The sequence below is a fragment of the Tamandua tetradactyla genome, chromosome X (genome assembly GCF_023851605.1).
Source record: "Tamandua tetradactyla isolate mTamTet1 chromosome X, mTamTet1.pri, whole genome shotgun sequence".
In the NCBI taxonomy this organism is placed as follows: domain Eukaryota; kingdom Metazoa; phylum Chordata; class Mammalia; order Pilosa; family Myrmecophagidae; genus Tamandua; species Tamandua tetradactyla.
This window is the reverse complement of record NC_135353.1, coordinates 137,480,572-137,502,058: the sequence shown is the minus strand read 5'-3', so window position 1 is coordinate 137,502,058 and position 21,487 is coordinate 137,480,572. Positions and strand designations below refer to the sequence as shown.

General features: G+C 36.2%; 1 protein-coding gene across 2 annotated transcripts in view; it reads left to right on the top strand.

Moving 5' to 3' along the window:
* The window catches only part of CFAP47 (cilia and flagella associated protein 47), a 429,253-nt gene that overhangs the window by 84,410 nt on the left and 323,356 nt on the right, over positions 1-21,487 (top strand). For both annotated transcript variants that reach the window (XM_077144877.1, XM_077144876.1), the window contains exons 22-23: positions 10,810-10,948; positions 17,520-17,614. In XM_077144877.1, the coding sequence (XP_077000992.1) occupies positions 10,810-10,948; positions 17,520-17,614 (234 nt within the window). The remainder of the gene's footprint in view (positions 1-10,809; positions 10,949-17,519; positions 17,615-21,487) is intronic.

The following is a 21,487-nucleotide window of genomic DNA, read 5'->3' as shown; positions in this document are numbered from 1 at the left end:
GTTGAAATATGATTGTGTTTTAACTGTGTGTGTGTATGCAATGGTTGGGAAAAGCAATGATGATTTTCAAAATATTAACCATATATTTTCCTTATTTGAGTTTTTCACATATATTTTCTTATAATTTTGACTAAAAACAATATCTCTAAATTTAAATAAAGTAATTATCCTTAAGCAAGAAGATAAATACTCTTTTCCTGCATCTTGCATGGGCACAGAGATACACACACGCACACACACACAGACATATAACAGTTTCAATAGGGAAAATAAGTTTTGTCCAGCAATTTAATCTATAAGTTTTTAAGTCCAGCAAGGCAAAGTTTTATATTTTTTGAATGACTCTACATTTTGATTACATACTTTTGTACAGTGGAAATACATACTGTTTGTAACATCATTGTTCATTGACAAAAGCACCAAAATTAAGAGATCGCTGAAAATTAGAATAATCTATATTCTAAATCTGTCATATGAGTAGGAAAATGCATATGTAATTTGATATTTTCATTTCCTTGACTTCAGTTCACTATTTCATGCTACTGTCAATTAAAAACTTGTAAATTTATTTCTTAATATTTAGATTGTGGCTCTTCTAGGAGTCTACAAATTGATTATAGAATGAAAATAAATTATGCATGTAAAGATATGTATTTATATATATACATACATAGATATATGGAGCGCAATATATTTGCCTAAAATTCTGAAACATTATACATTTGTTGGGTATTTTTAAAGGGCATTTACTTAGTGTATTGGAGTATAAGTCAATCCAACAATGAGAAGAACGTATAAAATCCTGCAAAGACAGCACACCCTATGAAAATCTGTTCCATAAATTTGCGTCAATGAGGCAGATTGATTATCTGGTGTTCAGTCAATTCATGTCGTCCACTATATTTGTAGCTGGCTATAAGTTGTGTTTTGTTGTTGTTGTTGTTCTTGTGGAAATGTAGATAGCGAGTGGGTGCTCTGTTGGTTGACCTGTGTAGCAGAAAAACATGAAATCAGCAATAAAGGACCTGCTTTATTTGAAGGTGTAACCCTTCCTTTCCCACACTACACCAGGATTGGGTATACTCAGAAGTGCTGGTGGGCAACTAAAGTTGTATGTGGCATCCTTGGCTGGACTTGTTTTTTTTATAAGGTTGTTCAAGCCCCTCCTTTCCTGTGGCCATTCATGCATATTTTTAGTCAACGTGTAAAGTTGTTCTTGTATAGTAGCTAATGTGTCTAGTGATTACTATAGTGGGCAGTGCAGAACATTTCTGTCATCACAGAAAGTTCTTTTGCACAGTGCTGGTATAGTTTTTTTTCCCTGTTATTACATTTGCATTTCCTGATGATATGGCCCAGGCTCTGCCCTGTGGCACAGGGTGCTTGTTCTGCTGTTGATCCATTGCTCTGAAGCTCTCTGTATCTCTCATCTGTGCTGTTCTATATTTGCCCTAAAATTCTTGAATGTGGGACTATGCGACTGTGGCTCAGTGGCAGAATTCTCGCCTGTCATGCTGGTGACATCGGTTTGATTCCTGCTGCCTGCCTATGAAGAAAAAAAATTCTTGAATGTGGGGAAAAATTGTTCTCTTATGGTTTTCCCCCAGCCAACCTTTGTGTGCCCTTTAAGGAATGCAACTCTGTTCTAGTTTGCTAGCTGCCAGAATGCAACACACCAGAGATGGATTGGCTTTTAATAAGAGGGGATTTATTTTGTTAGTTCTTCAGGGGAAAGGCAGCCAACTTTCTACTGAGGTCATTTCTTACGTGGAAAGTCACAGGATGATCTCTGCTGGCCTTCTCTCCAGGCCCCTGAGTTCCAACAACTTTCCCCAGGGTGACTTCTTGCTGCATCTCCAAAGGCCTGGGCTGAGCTGTGAGTGCTGAGATGAGGTATGCTGAGCTGCTTGGGCTGTGCTATGTTGAGTCTGTCATTTAAGCACCAGCCAATTAAGTCAAAGGTCATTCATTGCAGCAGGCCTGCCTCCTAGCCAACTGCAGATGTAATTAGCAACAGATGAGGTTCACATACCATTGGCTCCTGTCCGCAGCAACAGAACTAGGTGCCTTCACCTGGCCAAGTTGACAAATGAATCTAACTACCACAAACTCTTTGGGTAAACATTTCACAAAGGCTGTTCTAGCAGTACCGTCATTATTTTTTATTTTTATTTTTTATTTATTTAAGAAAGCAAACAATACACTTAGAAGCACCAAAAACGGACATCTTAGTCAGCTTAACTATAGGCATATTTCAACTAAGTATTGATATAATCATTGTAAAGCCTGTGTTTGTGCAGCAAGCCTCATAAACCAATTTAAAGTTAAGGCAACAAGGAAAAAATCTACATATTTGGATAGCAAAGTTTTTAAATTCTAAGTATTAAAAACTAACTTAGATACCATTTGATCTGCTGTCAAAACTGTGAATGTTCTCATAATATCAAGCAGAAAGTTCTTACAAATGTCTGCATTGCACTAGTGATGACTAAATATTTTCTTTATTTCAGGAAAATAACAAACAGCTACAGAACAGTTCCCAGTGTTTGTCACGGGCTACCATGCCCTCAACTCAGATTTTTCCATCTAGCAGCTCCAAAACACTGGTGGCTTTGCCACTCATAGTAATAGAATCATACATTATCTGTTCTTTTGTGTCTGACTTATTTTACTCAGCATTATGTCCTCAAGGTTCATCCATGTTGTCATATATTTGGGGACATCATGTCTAAATGCTGCATTATACTGCACTGTATGTATATACCACGTTTTGTTTATCCACTCATCTGTTGATGGGTAACTGGACTGTTTCGATTTTTTGGCAATTGTGACTAGTGCCACTATGAACATCAGTGTGCAAATATCTGTTCACGTCACTGCCCTCACCTCTTCTGGGTATATACCAAGTATTGGTATTGCCAGGTCATAGGGCAACTCAATATTAAGTTTTCTAAGGAATTACCAAACTGATTTCCAAAATGATTTAACCCTTTTACATTCCAACCAGCAGTGAATAAGAGTTCCAGTTTCTCTGCATCCTCTCCAACATTTATAGTTTCCTGTTTGTTTAATAGCAGCCATTCTTTAGGTGTGAGATGATATCTCATTGTCTGAATTGGCATATCTTTTATAGTCAATGTAGATGAGTAGCTCTTCATGTGCTTTTTAGCCATCTGTATTTGCTCTTCAGAAAAGTACCTATTCATTTTCTCTGCACATTTTATAATTGGGTTGTTTGTTCTTTTGTCATTGAGCTGCATGATTTTTTTATATACAGAGGATATCAAACCTTTATCTGATATGTGGTTTTTAAATATTTTATCCCATTGAGTTGGCCGCCTCTTCACAAAGTCGTCTGAGTTAGCTCTTGATCTTAAGAAGTTCTCATTTGTCTATCATTTTCCTTCACAGTTTGTGTTTTAGGTGTAAAGTTTAAGAAGCTACCTTCTATTACTAGATCTTGCAGATGTTCCCCTACATTTGTTTCAATAAGTTTTATGGTACTGACTCTTACATTTAGGTCTTTGATCCATTTTGAATTAATTTTTGTTTAGGATGTAAATTATGGGTCCTCTTTCATTCTTTTGGCTATTGAAATCCAGTTCTCCCATGTCCATTTATTGAAAAGACTATTCTGTCTCAATTCAGTGGATTTGAGAGTCTAGTGGAAGATTCAGTGTCCATAAATTTGATGGTCAGTCTCTGCATTCTCGATTCTATTCCACTGGTCAGTCCTCTGTCTTAGTGCCAGTGCCATGCTGTTTTGAGCACTGTGGCTTTACAGAAAGCTTTGAAGTCAGTAAGTGATAGACCTTCAGTTCACTCTTCTTTTTTAGGATATCATCAGCTATTCAAGGTCTCTTTCTTTTTCATATAAATTTGGTAAACAGTTTTTCCAAGTCTTCAAAGTAGGTTTTTGGGACTTTTATGGGTATTCCATTGAATCTGTAGATCAGTTTAGGTAGGATTGACATCTTGTTGATATTCAACCTTCCTATCCATGAGCATGGAATATCTTTCCATCTATTTAGGCCATTTTTTATTTCTTCTAGCATTTTTTTTTATAATTTTCTGTGTATAAGCCATTGACATCCTGGTTAAGCTTATTCCTAGATACCTAATTCTTCTGGTCACTATTCTGAATGGGATTTTTTCCTTAGTTGTCACCTCAGATAGGTCATTGCTTGTATATAGAAACATTATTGATTTTTGCACATTAATCTTATATCTTGCCACTTTGCTGAATTTGTTTATTAGCTCAAGTAGTTTTACTGTAGATTTCTCAGGGTTTTCTAACTATAGGATCATGTCATCTACAAATAATGAAAGTTTAATTTCTTCCCTTCCTATTTGGATGCCTTTTATTTCTTTCTCCTGTCTAATTGCTCCAGCTAGTACTTCTAATACAATGTTGAATAATAGTGGTGACAGTGGGCATCCTTGTCTTATCCCTGATCTCAAGGTGAATGCTTTCAATTTCTCACCATTAAATATGATGCTGGCTATGGGTTTTTCATACCCCTTATGATATTGAGAAAGTTTCCTTCAATACCTAGCTTTTGAAGTGTTTTTTATCAGGAAAGGATCCTGGACTTTGTCAACTGCTTTTTCAGATCAATCAATATGATCATGTGATTTTTCCCTTTCAATTTGTTAATGTGCTATATTACATTGATTGATTTTCTTATGCTGTACCACCCTTGCATTCCTGGTATGAATCCCACTTGATCATGATGTATAATTCTTTTAATGTGGTGTTGGATACAATTTGCTAGTATTTTGTTTAGAGCTTTTGCATCTATGTTCATTAGGGAGATTGGTCTGTAGTTTTCTTTTCTTGTATCGTCTTTATCTAGTTTTGGTATTAGAGTGTTGTTAGCTCCATAAAATGAGTTAGGTAGCATTTCTTTTTCTTCAGTTTTTTGGAAGAGTTTGAATAGGATTGGTGTCAGTTCTTTTTGAAAAGTTTGATAAAATGCTCCTGTGAAGCCATCAGGTCCTGGCCTTTTATTTTTACTTACTTATTTATTTTTTTTGTGGGAAGATTTTTGATGATAATTGGATCTCTTTACTTGTAACTGGTTTGTTGAGATCTTCTATTTCTTCTCAAGTCAGTATAGGTAATTCATGTGTTTCTAGGAATTTGTCCATTTCATCTAAGTTATCTAATTTGTTGGCATATAGTTGTTCATAATATTTTCTTATGATTTTTTAAAATTTCTTCATGATCTGAGGGTAGGAACCCTCCCCTCTCATTTCTGATTTTATTTATTTGTGTCTTCTTTCTTTTGTTCTTTGTTAGTATAGCTAGGGACCACCAATTTCATTAATTTTCTCAAGGAGCCAACTTTTAGATTTGTTGATTCTTTCTCTTCTTTTATTGCGATCCAGTTTGTTTATTTCTGCTTTTGTCTTTATAATTTTTCTTCTTTTATTTGCTTTGGGGTTAGTTTTCCATTCTTTCTCTAAATTCTCCAGGTGAGCAGTTAAATCCTCAAGTTTTGCTCATTCTTGTTTTTTAGTGTAGGAATTTAGGGCAATAAATTGCCCTCTCAGCACTCCCTTTACCACATCCCATAAGTTCTGATATGTTGTATTCTCATTATCATTTGTCTCCAGATATTTACTGATATCTCTAGTATTTTGTTCCTTGACCCACTGATTATTTAAGAGTATGTTGTTTAATCGCCATATATTTGTGCAAGCTCTGGTTCTTTTGTGATTTTTAATTGCTAACTTTATTCTGTTCTGATCAGAGAAAGTGCTTTGGATAATTTCAATCTTATTAAATTTATAGAGACTCAGTTTATGTCGCAGTATATTATCTACCCTGGAATACGTTCCATGTGCACTTGAGAAGAATGACTATCCTGGTGTTTTGGGATGTAATGATCTATACATGTCTATTAGATCTAATTCATTTATCTTATTGTTTAGGTTCTCTATTTCCTTATTGATCCTCTGTGTGGTTGTTCTATGTATAGCAGAGATTAGGGTATTGAAGTCTCCCACTATTACTGGTGATACGTCTATAACACCTTTCAATTTTTCCAATATGTGCCTCACGTACCTTGGAGCACCTTGATTGGGAGCATACACATTTATGATTGTTATTTCTTCCTGGTGAATTGTCCCTTTTATTAATGTGTAGTGTCCTTCTTTGTCTTGTATGACATCTTTACATTTAAAGTCTATTTTGTCTGCTATTAGTATAGCTATTCCTGCTTTCTTTTGGTTACAGCTTGCATAGAAAATCTTTTCCCCCTTTCATTTTCAATCTAACTGTGGTCTTGGGTCTAAGATGGGTCTCTTGTAAACAGCATATAGATGGATTATGTTTTTTGACCCATTCTGTAAGTCTCTATTTTTAATTGGTTAGTTTACTCCATTAACATTCAAAGTAATTACTCTAAGAGCAGTTCTTGATTCTATCATCTTGTCCTGTAGTTTTTATTTGTCAGATCTGTATATTATTTTCCTTCTCTCTCTCTCTCTTTTCCTTTAAATTACCTTTACTCATATTCTTCAGGTCTGTGTCCTCCAGACCTCCCTCTCCTGTATTTTTTTATGTGCTGGCAGGGCTCCTTTCAGTATTTATTGTAGGGCTGGTCTCTTGTTAACTAGGTCTCTCAATCTTTCTTTATCTTTGAAGATTTTAATTTCTCCCTCAATTTTGAAGGACGACTTGTCTGGATAAAGAATGCTTGGTTGAAAGTCTTTCTTATTCAGAACCTTAAAAATATCATACCACTGATTACCTGCTTCCGTGGTGCCTGTTGGTAGTCTGAAATCAGTCTTATGTGTTTCCCTTGTATGTAGTAGATTGCTTTTCTCGTTCTGCTTTCAGGACTTTCTGTTTTCTCTTCAACACCTGACAGTCTTATCAGTGTGTGCTTTGGAGTGGGCTTGTTTGGATTTATTCTGTTTGTAGTTCACTGAGCCTCTTTGATGTGCATATTTGTGTCTTTTATAAGGGTTGGGAAGATTTCCCCAATTATATCTTCAACTCACTTTCCCAACCTTTTGCTATTCTCTTCTCCTTCTGGGACGCGAATAATTCTTATATTTTTGTGCCTGCTGTTACCCATCATTTCCGGAAGATCCTGTTGCATTTTTTTGCATCTTTATTGCCATTTGTTCTTTTGTGCACTCTAGTTTTATTGTTCTATCTTCTAGCTCACTTATTCTTCCTTTTGCTTCTTTGACTCTGCTATCATGTGTCTCCAGTGTATTTTTTATTTGGTCTACTGTATCTTTCATTTCTGTGAGATCTGTCATTTTTCTGTTTAACCTTGCAAATTATTTATGCTCTTCTAATGTCTTCTTGATAGCCTTTATTTCTTTATAAATATCCTTGAGTAGTTGTTCCATATTCTGTGTCCTGTCTGGAATTTTGATTTGGTCGTTTAGCTGGGCCATTTTTGCTTGGATCTTTGTGTGCTTTCTGATTTTCTGTTGTGTTCTGGGCATTTGATTATCTTGATATGGTTATTATGCAAGTTGGTTTCCTTCATTCTTCTAAAGTTTTGTATTTATGTAGGTTTTGCTAACTGTTTCCTTTTACACTTTGTCTGTTGGTTATTCTCTGCCAAATTAAGGTCCAGTTCTGATGTAGGGGATACAGTTCAATTTAAGGGTGTATTATAAGGTAGGCCAGGGTGCATTCTCCAGTGGCAGAATGGCTGACTACCATGCAGGAGACCCAACCTGAAGTCCTAACCTATATACACACACACGTACACAAAGGTAATAACAATATAATAAAAATATGAACCAAAAAAACAATAACCACAACAAAATACACCTCAATACCAGTAGGCACCAGAATCAAAAGGAGACACCCCAGGACATACTGGGAGTAAAATTAGGCTGGTGCCCACCAGAGGGAGAGAAAAATTATGAGAAAAAATAATAAGTGAAATGGAATGATAAAAATATGTGAAATTAAAAATAGAAAATGAGTTAAATATAATAATATAAATATTTATTAAAAATTTTAAAAATAATGAAAAAGACAATTATATTACTAATAAAAAGTATAGAAAGAATATGTTTCAAAAGAGGTAAAATAAAAAAGAATATTAAAAAGAAAAATAAAATAAAAAAATAAAAATAAAAATAAAGACGTAGACAGATAGGGAGTTAGCTTGCCTGCACTTACCCGTTCTCCCCAGCATGTGGCGACCGTGAGGCTCTTACTCCCTTAAGCTCTCCTGTCTGTATGAGTCAGCTGACCTGCACTTACTGCGTCTGGTCAGCAGATGGCACGCCCGAGTCTTCTCCTCGCTCAGCCCAGCCCCTCCGGGTCGGAGGTCATTGTACTAGGAAGGGGGGCTGCTCTGCCAGGGGCAACTGGTTGTTGGGTCTCTGCTGGTGACCTGGGAACCGACCAGCAGTGGGGGAAGCTGATTAGCTGATCCACAGTGCTGCCAGACCCCGTGACTGCAGGTTGGTTATTCCGGCACCCCACCGAGTGATCACTCTCCCCACCCCAAGGCTGGCCCTCGGTGGACTATCGCCACCTCTGGGCTCCCTGCCAGCACACTCCACTGCAGCCATGTGGGGCGGTTTCCCTGGCTGGTAGCTATGGAAGCTGGAGCAGGGAAGGGTCAATTCCCTCCAATCACACCTCCCGGGTGCACCACAGTCCGCCCGGGACCCCCATTTGCTCTCCCTCGATCCTTCCCCCTCCATCAAAACTGCCTCAAGGCAGTGCATCCTGGGTCAGAGTAGCCTTGGCGGCTGGTGTCTTTTCGGCCTGTGTCCGCAGCTTGCCCGTGGCCTTCACGCCGCTGCCCCGGGCCGCTACCCTGGCTGCGGCCCTGGTGAAGCACCCCCTTTAAGGACCGTGTTCTTTTACGTCTTGAAACTCTATGGTAAGGACCGTGTTCTTTACATCTTGAAACTCTATGGTAAGATTGATCCAGAAAAGCTCTCAGTAAATTCACATTTTATGAAAGACCTGGACTTAGACAGTTTGGACCAAGTGGAGATTATCATGGCCGTGGAGGATGAATTTGGATTTGAAATTCCTGATATAGATGCAGATAAATTAATGTGTCTATAAGAAATTGTAGATTACATTGCACATAAGAAGGATGTATATGAATAAAATAACAGACTACCTTTCTTCAATGAGAGAAGGTTCAGATGATATTGGCAAGTATCAGGATGTGAGAACACATTTTGCCATCATGGCTGACTTTGACAAATGTCCAAATCAAGGCATCATCAAAGCGATGCTTTCTTCCTGAAGGCTGGTTGCAAGTGATCCTTGCCTCCTTTGCTATGTAGCAAGGAACATAGTGGCATTTTCTGGGCTCTGCTTTTCTGGGTTCCATTTATTTCAGGTTTTTGCTCCCCTGGCCTTCTTTTTCTCTCTCTCTATTTATTCCATTTGTAAAGGACTCCACAAATAGGATTAAGTCCCATCCTAAATGAGATGGGTTACACCTTATCTGAAGTAGCCTCATCAAAAGATGCTACTTACAATGGATTTACATCAGCAGGAATGGATTGGATTTAAGAATATGCTTTTTTCTGGGGTATATATAGCTTTAAACCAACACCCGCCCCCCAGTTTTTTTAATGCCTATTTGTAGACATCCTCTCCCCTACCTCCATTCCTGTCAAACACTGACCTGTCATTTTGCTTTTTCCAGAATGTCATGTAAGTAAAATAAAAAGGTATGCAGCCTTTCCAGTTTAGTTTCTCTCTCTTAGCATAATGCATTTGAGATTCATGCATACTATTGCAAGTAAAAATAGTTTATTGCTTTTCATTGTTGAGTAGTGTTTTATCATATGTACTTACCAAATTTTTTAATCCATTCACCAGTTGGAAGTAATTGGATTGTTTCTAGATTTTGGCAGTTATGAATAAGGTATAAACATTTGCATACGTTTTTTGTACGATTCATTTCTCTTGGGTAAATCAACTTTGCTGGGCCCTATGTTAAGTATATATTTAACTTTCTAAGAAACCCACAGACTTTTTCAGAAAAGCTATAAAATTTTTCATTCCTACCAGCAGTGTATAAATGTATTAGGTGCTCACATCTTCATCTTTGCCAGGATTTGATACTGCTGTTTTTGTTTAAGCCATTGTGATAGGTCTGATGTGGTATTAAATTGCGTTTTCAGTTTGCATTTACCTAATGTCTGATGATGTTGAGCATCTTTTCATGTGCTAGTGTGTCATTTGTATTTATTCTTTTCTGAAGTGACTTTACAAATATTTTACTAATTTTATTATTAGGTAGTTTGCTTTGTATTGAGATGCAAGTGTTTTTAAGAATTTTGGATACAACTTTTTCACCAGAACTGTGTCTGTGGCTTGGGATTTTATTCTTTTTATTCTTTTAGAAGTACCACAGAGCAAAGGCTTTATTTTGGGTAAAATCCAAATTAATAATTCTTTTTTTCTTTTATAGAAGATGCTTAAGGTAGGGCATCCGAGACATCTTTGCTTAACCCAGGATCACACAATTTTCCCCTACATTTTCTACTAGAAATTCTGTAGTTTAACAGTTGTTAGCTAGATCTTTGTTCTATTTTGAGTTAATAGGAATTAGTTTTTAAATTAATTAATCTTAATTCTTTTCATTTTTTAGAATTAATTCTGGACTCATAACAAATAAACCAAATCTATTTTTGAAAACAATGTAGTTTCAATGTTACCAGACATTTTTCTCTTTGAAAACAGTTTTTAAAATAATATTTTAAATAGTAATATTGCTAAATTATTATTGCTTAGTTCTAATAGTGAAAAATGCCATAGGCCTGTTGTACTTTGTTTTTCTCCCTCAGGTGGCAGCTCAGGAGTTCAGCCTTCAAGTTCGAGTTAATTTCTTGGTGGCTTCAAAACTTCGCATTCAATCGGATTTGTCAAGTTCATTATTTCCAAAGACAGCACCTCTTATTCTTCCGTGTTATGTTCAAGCTGCTGGTATGTAATATAAAACATCACTTTTGATGTACATAGCAAAAAATATGAACTTAAGCAGTTAAAGTTTTAGAAATATTAGAAAATAAAATTATAATATGCTTCTTTTGTGTGTCACTTAAATTGTTAACTGTAGTACATAGTTTACGCTAGGTATATTTTTTCACCTATATGACGCTATTATTAAATATCTTGCATTCATATGGTACTTATGTTATAATTCATGAAAGAACATTTTCATGATTATACTATATACTATTGTCCATCATTTATTATAGGGTTCATTATTACAGAGTCCTATATTTTATCTTTTAATTTTTCTTCTAGTAACATATGTATGATCTGAACTTTCCCCTTTTAACCACATTCAAATACATAATCCGGTGCTGTTAATTACAACCACAATATTGTGCACCATTAACACCATCCATTTTCAAAACTTTACCATCAACCTGAATAGAAATTGTGTAAAACTTAAGCATTAAATCTCCATTTTCTAATCCCAACCTTGCCTTAGGTAACCTATATCCTAGATTCTAACTCTATGAGTTTTCTTGTTAAAATTATTTCATATTAGTAAGATCATAAGATATTTGTCCTTTTGTATCTGGCTTATTTCATTCAGCATGTCTTTGGGTTTCATCCATGTTATTGCATGTATCAGAACTTCATTCCTTTTTATGGCCTAATAATATTCCATTGCATTTATATGCCACATTTTGTGTATTCATTCATTAGTGGATGGACACTTGGATTGCTTTCATCTTTTGGCAATGATGAATAATGGCACTTTGTGAATTATAGCACTATAAACGTCTGTGTTGAAATATCTGTTCGAGTTCCTTTCAATTCTGCTTTCAATTCTGTTGGGTATATATGTGGTGGAGGGAGTGTTGGGTCATATGGGAATTCTGTACTTAGCTGTCCAAGGAACTGCCATACTGTCTTCCACAGCAGCTGTACCATTTTACATTGCCAGCAGCAATGAATAAATATTCACATTTCTCCACAACCTCTACAACCCTTGTAACTTTCTGTTTGTTTTTTTTTAATAGTAGCCTTTCTAGTGGGTGCAAAATTTTATCTCATTGTGGTTTTCACTTGCATTTCCTGAATAGCTAGTGATATTGAGCATCTTTCATGTGCTTTTTTGCCATTTGTACATGCTCTTTTCCTTTATTACAAGTTCCTTTTCTGTTAAAATGATCTTTTGTGATGTTTCTGACCAATGCCTTTCTCATTTCTATTTCTGCGTATTTTTAAAATACTTTTTTTTGTGTGGCTACCCTGCAGTTTATATTGCACAACCTGTATCTAGAATGCACTAATTTGAAAAGATATCAACTTGGCTTCAATAGCATACACATTCTCTGCTCCCATATCCCTGTGGTTCCCCTCTTTATGTTGTTTTTGTCCCACTTTACCTCTTTATATTTCATATCCGTTGTCAGGAAATATGCCTTTTTCATATTCACTTGTGCTTTGCCTCTTATAAGAATTAAAGAGTGCAGTTGTTTATTGACGATACAGTTTTTGTATTTACCCTTTTAGCTACCCTTACAAAAGATCTTCATTTCTTCACTCTATTCCAAGCCTTACTCTCCTGTCTTTTTCTTTTAACCTGAATAACTCCCTTTAGTAAATACTGTAGACTGGGTCTCATGCTGACAAACTGTCAGTTTCTGTTTATCTATGAATATTGTAACCTCTCTTTCATTTCTGAAGGGCAGTTTCGCCAGATTTTGGGTTGCGGTTTTTCTCTTTTGAGTACCTTAAATATATCATACCAGTGCCCTTTCTCATCTCTATGGTCTCTGATACAAAATTGGAACTTTTTGATGTTGCTGTATGTATGGAAGATCATTTTCCTCTTTCTGCTTTCAGAATTTTCTCTTTATCTTTGACATTTGACATTCTGATTAGTATGTGTCTTGAAGTAGGTCTTATTAGGATTTATTACGTTTAGAGTATGTTGCACTTCTTGGACATTCATATTTTTGTATTTCATGAGAGTTGGAAAATTTTAGGTCATTATTTCCTCAAACATACTTTCTGTCCCTTTTCCCTTGTTTTCTCCTTCTGGGATACTCATAACACTTATGTTTGTGTGTTTCATGCTGTCACTCACATCCCTGAGACACTGCTCATTTTTTTCCATTCTTTTCTATATCTGTTCGTCTTGCTGTATGATTGTGATTGTTCTATCTTCTAGTTTTGTGATTCTTTCTTCTGCCTGCTCAAATATACTTTTGTGTGTCTCTGGTGTATTTTCAAATCTCTATTATTGCGCTTTTCATTCCCATAATTCTGTTATATTTCTTCTTATTTTTTCAAATTTTTCTTTATTTTCACACATTTTCTTCTTAATATCCTTAGCTTTTTATCCATATTTTCCTTCATCTCCTTAAATCTATTTTGGATATTTTTTGAACTTCTTTAATTAGTTCTAAATTCTTTCTCTTCTAAAGTTTTAATTGCTTCCCTTGACTAATCTATATCTTCCTGTTTCTTAGTTTGGCTTGTAATTTTTGCCAATGTCTGTGCTTCTGATTATCTTGATGTGAGTATTAGCTAGGGTTCTCTAGAGGAACAGAATCAGCAGGATATATCTGTAAATATAAAATTGTAAAAGTGTCTCACATAACTGTGGGGATGTCGAGTCTAAGGTCTGTAGGGCAGGCCACAAGCTGGCAACTCCAATGAATGTCCTCAACGAACTCTCAAGAGATACTGGCTAGGCAACGGTGGGAATGTAAGAGTCCAAGATCTGGAGGGCAGACCACAAGCTGGCAGCTCCAATGAAGGTCTTTAACGAACTCTCAGGAGAGGCTGGCTGGCTGAAGCAGGAAGAGTGATTATCTATCCTGAGTCCTCTATAAAAGCCTTCCAGTAACTAGATTAAACATCACTCATTGCAGAAAACACTCCCCTTAGCTGATTGCAAATACAAATGCAAATGCAATCAGCTGTGGATGCTGCCAACGTGGTCATGATTTAAGTCCATGAAATGTCCTCATAGCAACAAACAGGCCAGTGCTTGCCTGAACAGACAACTGCATACAACCACCTGGCCAAGTTGACACATGAACCTGACCATGACAATGTGTGAACCCTGGAGATCATTTTCTCCCTACTTTCTAGGGTTTTATTCTTGACTGACTTTGTGTTAAAGCTCTTCTTTGATGCTTTGTCTGCAGTATTCTGGACCTTTAGAGTATTCTGTACAGATATTCTCAGATCTTCTTCATCTGATACTTGACCTGGGTATGTGGTACAGTTTTTAATATTAAAATTTTTGTGCAATCGTTCCACTTTCCTCTGTTCCTTATCTGGAAATCTGGGTCTTTTCTGCTTGATTTTGTGCAGGATTTTCTCCCCTGTTCCTATGATTTGTTTAAATTCTCTCCCTTCCTCATTGCCTCCTTTTCCTTACACTTGTCAGCTCTGGGACCTATCCTTTCATACAGCAGTTTCATCCCCCCACCCCAATTTTTTTCTGTGATGCTTTTCTGCATCCAATTTCTTCTCCTTTATGTTATCCCACCCTGGGGAGCCAGATGGGGTCAATCCCAACAATTCCTCTTTTGCGTTTATGTGTTCTAACCAACAAAAACTAGAGTGTGCTCCCTTTTTTCCCAACAGTTCTGTGAGAGTCTCACTCTTTTCTTCCCCATTGGTGTCCTTTTGTGTGCAACATGCAGCATGACTCAGTGATTTCTGTTCTGCCTTGGGTGTCTGGGGACTTCTGTCCTTGTGCCTGGGTTTTTCGTTTTGTTCCTTTATTATTCTCCCTATGTGCAAACCCTGCTATGACCCTTTTTTTGAAAAAATATTTTTATTGACAAATATTCATACACATACAGTCCACATATGGTGTACAATCAATCGTTCACATCATCACATAGTTGTGTATTCATCACCATGATCATTTTAAGAATATTTGCATCACTCCCGAAAAAGAAATTTAAAAGAAAAAGCTCATATATCCCATACCCCTTACCCTTCCCTCTCATTAACCACTAGTATTTCAACATACCCAATTTATTTTGCCCCTTATTCCCCCTATTATCAACTTTTTATCCATATTTTTTACTCATTTGTCCATACTGTGGATAAAAAGAGCATAAAATACAAGGTTTTCACAATCACACAGTCACATTGTGAAAGTTATATCTTTATACAATTGTCTTCAAGAATCAAGGCTATTGGAACACAGCTCAACAGTTTCAGGAACTTCCCTCCATCTACTCGAATACACCATAGACTAAAAAGTGATATCTATACAGTGCATATGAATAACCTCCAGGTTAACTTCTCAACTCTGAAATATCTTAGCCACTGACACTTTATTTTGTCTTATTCCTCTCTTCCCCCTTTTGGTCAAGAAGGATTTCTCAGTCCCATGACGCCAGGTTCCAGCAAATCCCTGGGAGTCACACCTCACTTAGGGGGTGGGGAAGGCATTGAGTTCACCTGCTTAGCTGGCTTAGAGAGAGAGGACACATCTGAGCAACAAAAGAGGTTCTCTGGGGGTGACTCTTAGGCATAATTTTAAGTAGGTTTAGACTATCCTTTGCAGGAATATGTTTCATAGAGGCAAACCCCAAGATTGAGGGCTCAGCCTATTGATTTAGTTGTCCCCACTGTCAGAAATTGTCCAAATGAAGAAGTTGAATATTTCATCCTTTCTCCCCAGTCCCCCAAAGAGACTTTGCAAATACTTCATTATTCACTGCATAAATTACTCTGGTATGTATTGGTGTGCCTGGGGTTTTAATTTACTGCTCTACAGTCAGCATCTGTTAGGAGCCAGGCCATGCTGTCTCTGCATGACTTCCATGCTGCAGAGTTGCATGGAGTGGTATAGAGTGGTGGGTCTGGAACCGAAATTCCAGACTTATTTTAGAAGTTATTTTTCTTTTTGTTTGATTCAACATTTATGGATTCTTTCTCCAGTCTCTGTAATCCTCCAGAATTCTAAACGAGTGGAATTTGTTCTTTTATTAGTTGTTTCTGATGGGAGATTTTTCCATGGGATGTCTTATGTTGCCATGTTGATGATGTCACCCTTTATTTGCTTAAAAAAATATATATATATATATGGCAATCTACAACCTAGATTTTTTTTATTGTTTTCTAACTATTTCTTATGGCCTTCTATTTTTTTTATCATCAAAGTAAAACTTTTTTTCTCTAACTGTATTTTAATTTCTTTGAAATTTAATTTGGTTGAGTGCACTCTCTCTACTTTTTGCTTGAATTCTTTTATTTCCTTTCTTTCTCTTTCATTTTGGGGAAAATCCTTAATTATCTAGTGATTTTATTTGTCTCTTTTGATGTATTTATTTATGAGTGAGTTTCAAAACTAGCTTCAGCATCTATTATTATCATTATTATTTCACTGTCTTGCAATCAAGGGTCTAATGGACGTATTTATTAGGGGAGGGCTCCCAAATGTTGTCCACGAATGCGAGTGCTATTCAGTTTCTCCAGGAAATGATTCTCCAATATTCTGTCTTAGGTAGAATATAACTTCTTGGTTTAAATGAAATTGGACTCTCTAAATGGTGAAGTAATATGCACAAATAAAGCTTTGCTTTTAAAGATAGAACCAACTTGCTCTTTTCACTGTTCATTTTCCAATTTCTGATTTTCCAATGGGAAGATCATTTTGTTTCACTTTCCGAACATGTATTCTAACATTTTTGGGACTTCTAGGTGCCTTAGGACTTTAACATTTCTAGAGTTCTTTTCTGGGATTTCTATTATGATGTGTGTAGGAGGTTGCATAATGACAAACGCCATCTGAACCTTCCTCCTACTCCATGTTCACTCACCCCTTGATGAAGCATCCATTATTCCAGTGATAAATTTAAAGTGCATATAACATATATGATTATTTAGGGATCAAAATTGCTTATTTCTATGTATTTCTTCCATTCTTAGAAGATTGTGTGACTCTCGCATTTCGTTAGGAATTGCATATATCTCAGAAGTTTCAGATTAAGTTTTTCCAGCATGAAATAATATCTGCTCCAATGCAGTATGTCTTTTCAGAGATACCCCGATATTAATCCTCCGTATAAAACCCTTATTACTTTATCGTTTCATACAGAAATTTTACCCGACATGCCACCTATGTATTTTCCCTTTCTTTCTGTCAATTTTCCTTCTATATTTCTGTTCACTTCTGTACTTCTGGGTTAGCCAAACTAAAATACTGTAGACAGAACATTAGTTTTAGAATATCATGTGTGGAGATATACTTAACTATGTTTACTTTTTTTCTCAACTCAATATTCAGTATATTTTAAATTATATTATTATTTCAAGGGTACTATTCCTGCTTTAATTACAATTAATTACTGAGGAAAAGCTCCACAAATTTGGAATATTGTAGGTGGGATAAACCAAGATGGTCTAGAAATGATTTAAAAAGAATTTTATTTTCTCTTTGGGAATATGAAAATATATACAAACATCTTATTTTACTGTTTTATGTTGAAAAATATGCTAAGTATCTATGAACTTATATTATTAATATTTTACCTGTATATTTACATTCCTCTTTTAGTTTTGCAGGCACCTTTGAGATTATCCGGTACTGAGTTTGTGTTTGAAATTCCTTTACATGATTTCGATCCTGATAAAAAAGTAAAAAAAACTCAGGTATGTGAAGAGAAATGATGCATTTTAACTGTTTTTTGTTATCATGACTTTTAGCTTATTGCACTGAATATTCTGAAGCATGTGTGGTTCAGACTACTCCCTTTGTGGTAGAATGAGTTTTGTACCCCAATTTATACACGTTTTTAGCCTTAATTTGCATCCCTTTGGATATGAACCCATTGTAAGTAGAATCTCTTGAAGATGTTATTTTAGTTAATGTGTGGTCAACTGACGCAGAGTTGAATTTAATATGGATTACTGCAAGGTTTATAAAGAGAAGAAACTGGAAGCTAGGGTCAGAGAAGGCCACAGAGAGAAGCTATAAGCCAGCAAGTACCTGGAAGAGGGAAAAAACAGAAACTGGAATGGAACTTGGAATGGAGCCTGAAAAATAAGGAGAGGAAGGAATGATATTGCCATGTGATGCAAGGTAGAGATACAAGTCAAATCACCTCAAAGATCATTGCAAGCAGCACCCAAATGTTACAAAATTTTTAGAGAAAGTATGCCCTTCTGAAGCCTCAATTTTGAGCTTCCCCTAGCCTCAAAAATGCAAGCCAATATATCCCCATATGATATTTACAAATCCCATCATATGGTATTTGTCAGAGCAGTTTGACAAATTAAGCAATGATTAATTTCTCTTTAAGTGGTTAAATTTGTGCTAAATAGAACAAGAATTTTGCCAACTTTTAGAGAATCTACCTATAAGTGTGATAGATACATAAATATATAAAAATCTATATAACATAGGTTATAACATATCTTTATCTCTAAGAGGCTAATCTCAAATCAACAACACTGAAATTATAGGAAATTAAGGCTTTTACTACCCTCAAGAAATAATTTTAATTCTAAATTATAGCACAGAAGGCATAACCACAAAATAATAAACTCTATTTAATCATCCCTTGAATCTTGTTAAAGAAGTTAATAAAAATACGTGCATTTGCAGATTAACTGAACACAAATGACAGGTATGTTTATGTGCTGGTTTGAAAGGATGTATGTCCCCTAGAAAAGACATGTATTAATCTAAATCCCATTTCATAAAGGCAGAATAATCCCTATTCAATACTGTATATTTGAAACTGTAATCAGATCATCTACCTGGAGATGTGATTTAATCAAGAGTGGCTGTTAAGATGGATTAGGTGATGACATGTCTCCACCAATTTGGGTGAATCTTGATAAGTTTCTGGAGTCCTATAAAAGAGGAAACATTTTGGAGAATGAAAGATTCAGAGAGACCAGAGAATGCTGCAGCACCATGAAGCAGAGAGTCCACCAGCCAGTGCTTTGGAGATGAAGAAGGAAAACACCTCCTGGGGCGCTTCACAAAACAGGAAGCCAGGGGAAGAAGCTAGCAGATAATGCCATGTTTGCCATGTGCCCTTCCAGCCAAGAGAGAAACCCTGACTGTATTCACTGTGTGGCTTCTCACTTGAGAGAGAAACCCTGAACTTCATCAGCCTTCTTGAATCAAGGTATCTTTCCCTGGATGCCAGTGATTAGACATTTCTATAGACTTGTTTTAACTGGAACATTTTCTCGGCCTTGGAACTATACACTAGCAACTCATTCAATTCCCCCCTTTAAAAGTTGTTTGTTCCTGGTATATTGCATTCTGATAGCTAGCAAACTAGAACAGTTTATAACTTAAATAATATATAAGATGCAAAATCATTTCCTATAATCTCTCATCAATGTAAACTCAGTTGTAGACTAAGAAACTAAGGGTGTAGCATATTCTCGAAAATCCATGGTAAGAGAGTTAAAACTAGAAACAAAAGCCAAGAAAAAATACTTTTAAGCACAGTCATTTTCCTTGCCCATGAATTCTCATCCAACACAAATTTAAAAGATTTAATAATGCTTAATACACTATTTTAAACAAAGTCATTATACATTATCATGAAACTCTTTATGAAGTATAAAAGCTAAACATATAATCCTTGTGTACTCAGTGAAATGCCTAAGCTTTAGGCAAAATGAACATTGGTCTCTAAAAGACACAACCATTTCTCAAAGAAAATAAAAGGAATCCAGTGCTCAGCTTTGTTAAAAAAAAAAAAGAAGAAGAACCAAATGGAAATTTAAGGATTGAAAAAGACAATATCTGAAATGAAAATTGGGTTGTATATACATAACACCATATTGTTCACTGAAGAAGAAAATATCACTGTACTTGAATACAGATTAATAGAATTCTTTCAAGATGGAGCAGAGAAAAGAAATTTTGGTTAAAAATGGTGAGAACATTTGTGACTTGTGGAATAATTTCAGGTTGCTTAATATGTGTGTAATTGGAGTCTTGGAAGGAAAGGAGAGAAAGATTTGGGGAAAAATAAAGAAATAAAGCCTGAAAATTTCCCACATTTGATGTAAACATCTACCCACAGCACCTAGTAGCTGAATAAGCTCCATGCAGGATAAAAACAAATAAATCCCCATCAAGGAACGTGAATATCAAATTGCTAAACCTTAGTGACAAAGATTATAACTAAAAGCAGAGTGGTGCAATGGTGGCTCAGTGGCAGAATTCTCGCTGGCCATGCCGGAGACCAAGGTTCAATTCCTGGAGCCTTCCCCTGCCAAAAACCAAAAAACAAACAAACAAAAAATCTAAACTTAAAAGCAAACAGAGAAAAAATGTCACTTTTTTTTATAGAGGGACAATGATAAGAATTACAGCTGACTTCCCAGTAAAGACAGTGGTACGTGGAATATAGTGGGACAATGGTTTGAACTTGAAAGGAAAAAAAAACTGTCAATTTTTTTATATGTACAGTAAAAAGCACCCTTTCCTCCTAATTTGCACAGAACCCTGTGAGTTTGGGTTGTTGGGAATGGAGTCATAATGAAATCCAGAAGGATTTCTACATAAGCATTTCTGCTAAATTATCTAAAGATAACTCAAATAAATAATTAATTTTCAAGGTTGTAGTATATTGCTGTCATTTTAATTCTCATTCTAAATAAATATTGTTTTTGCTATATAAAAAATGTTTCTGGAAGGTAAAGCAGTTATATCCTCCATAGCTTAGAACAAAAAGAAGAGACAGTCAAGATGAGTGGAATGATAAGTGATATGGGTATGTTCTGGGGAAGATGGTGGATAGGGAGCTACAGTACCCAACCTTCCTCCAAAAATAGTTAATGGACAGGCAGAAACTGAAACAATTGTTCTGAGGCTTCCAGAAGTCAGAGGAGCATTCTACAGCATCCAGGGAAGAGCAAGATTAAGAGGCTGAGATAATGCGGTAAAGAACTGTGAGAAAGGTACTCACTAGCATCTGCCAGCATTCATCCCCCTTCTCGAGGCAAAAAACCTTTGGGCTGGTTCTTGGCTAGCTGGCAGCTATGGATGGAGAAGAAGATGGATGCCCTCTTCCCTATGAACAGTGAGGATGTAGCCAAGTACTAATCAATGCTTTTGTTCAGCAAATTGCAATGGCTGATTATAGCTTTAAGCCACTGTTTTAGCCCACCCTGGACAGGGACTGCATGGCCATGGTTTCATCCCCACCCTGACTGAGTCCACTCAGACAGTAGACTGTGGGGGAAAAGTTTGTTGACCATCACCATCTGGTAGACTGGCCAGGAAAGCACAGCTTTGGGGAACTGTCAAAAAGAATTTGGGGCATCTTCCCTCATCCTCTCTCCAGGGCTCTTTGGAACTGATCTGTGCCCCCTTCATGGATCCCTGGCCCTGTTTTGGCTGGAAAATACTGACTTGGGAAAGTCCACTGTGAGGTGACCTTCATTCCAGAATTTACCCTCCAGCTGCCTTTACCTGTAACTAGAAACAATTAAAGGAAAGCAACAAAACAAAGAAAGCAAAAACTATAGAGGCAAAATAAAAACAAACAG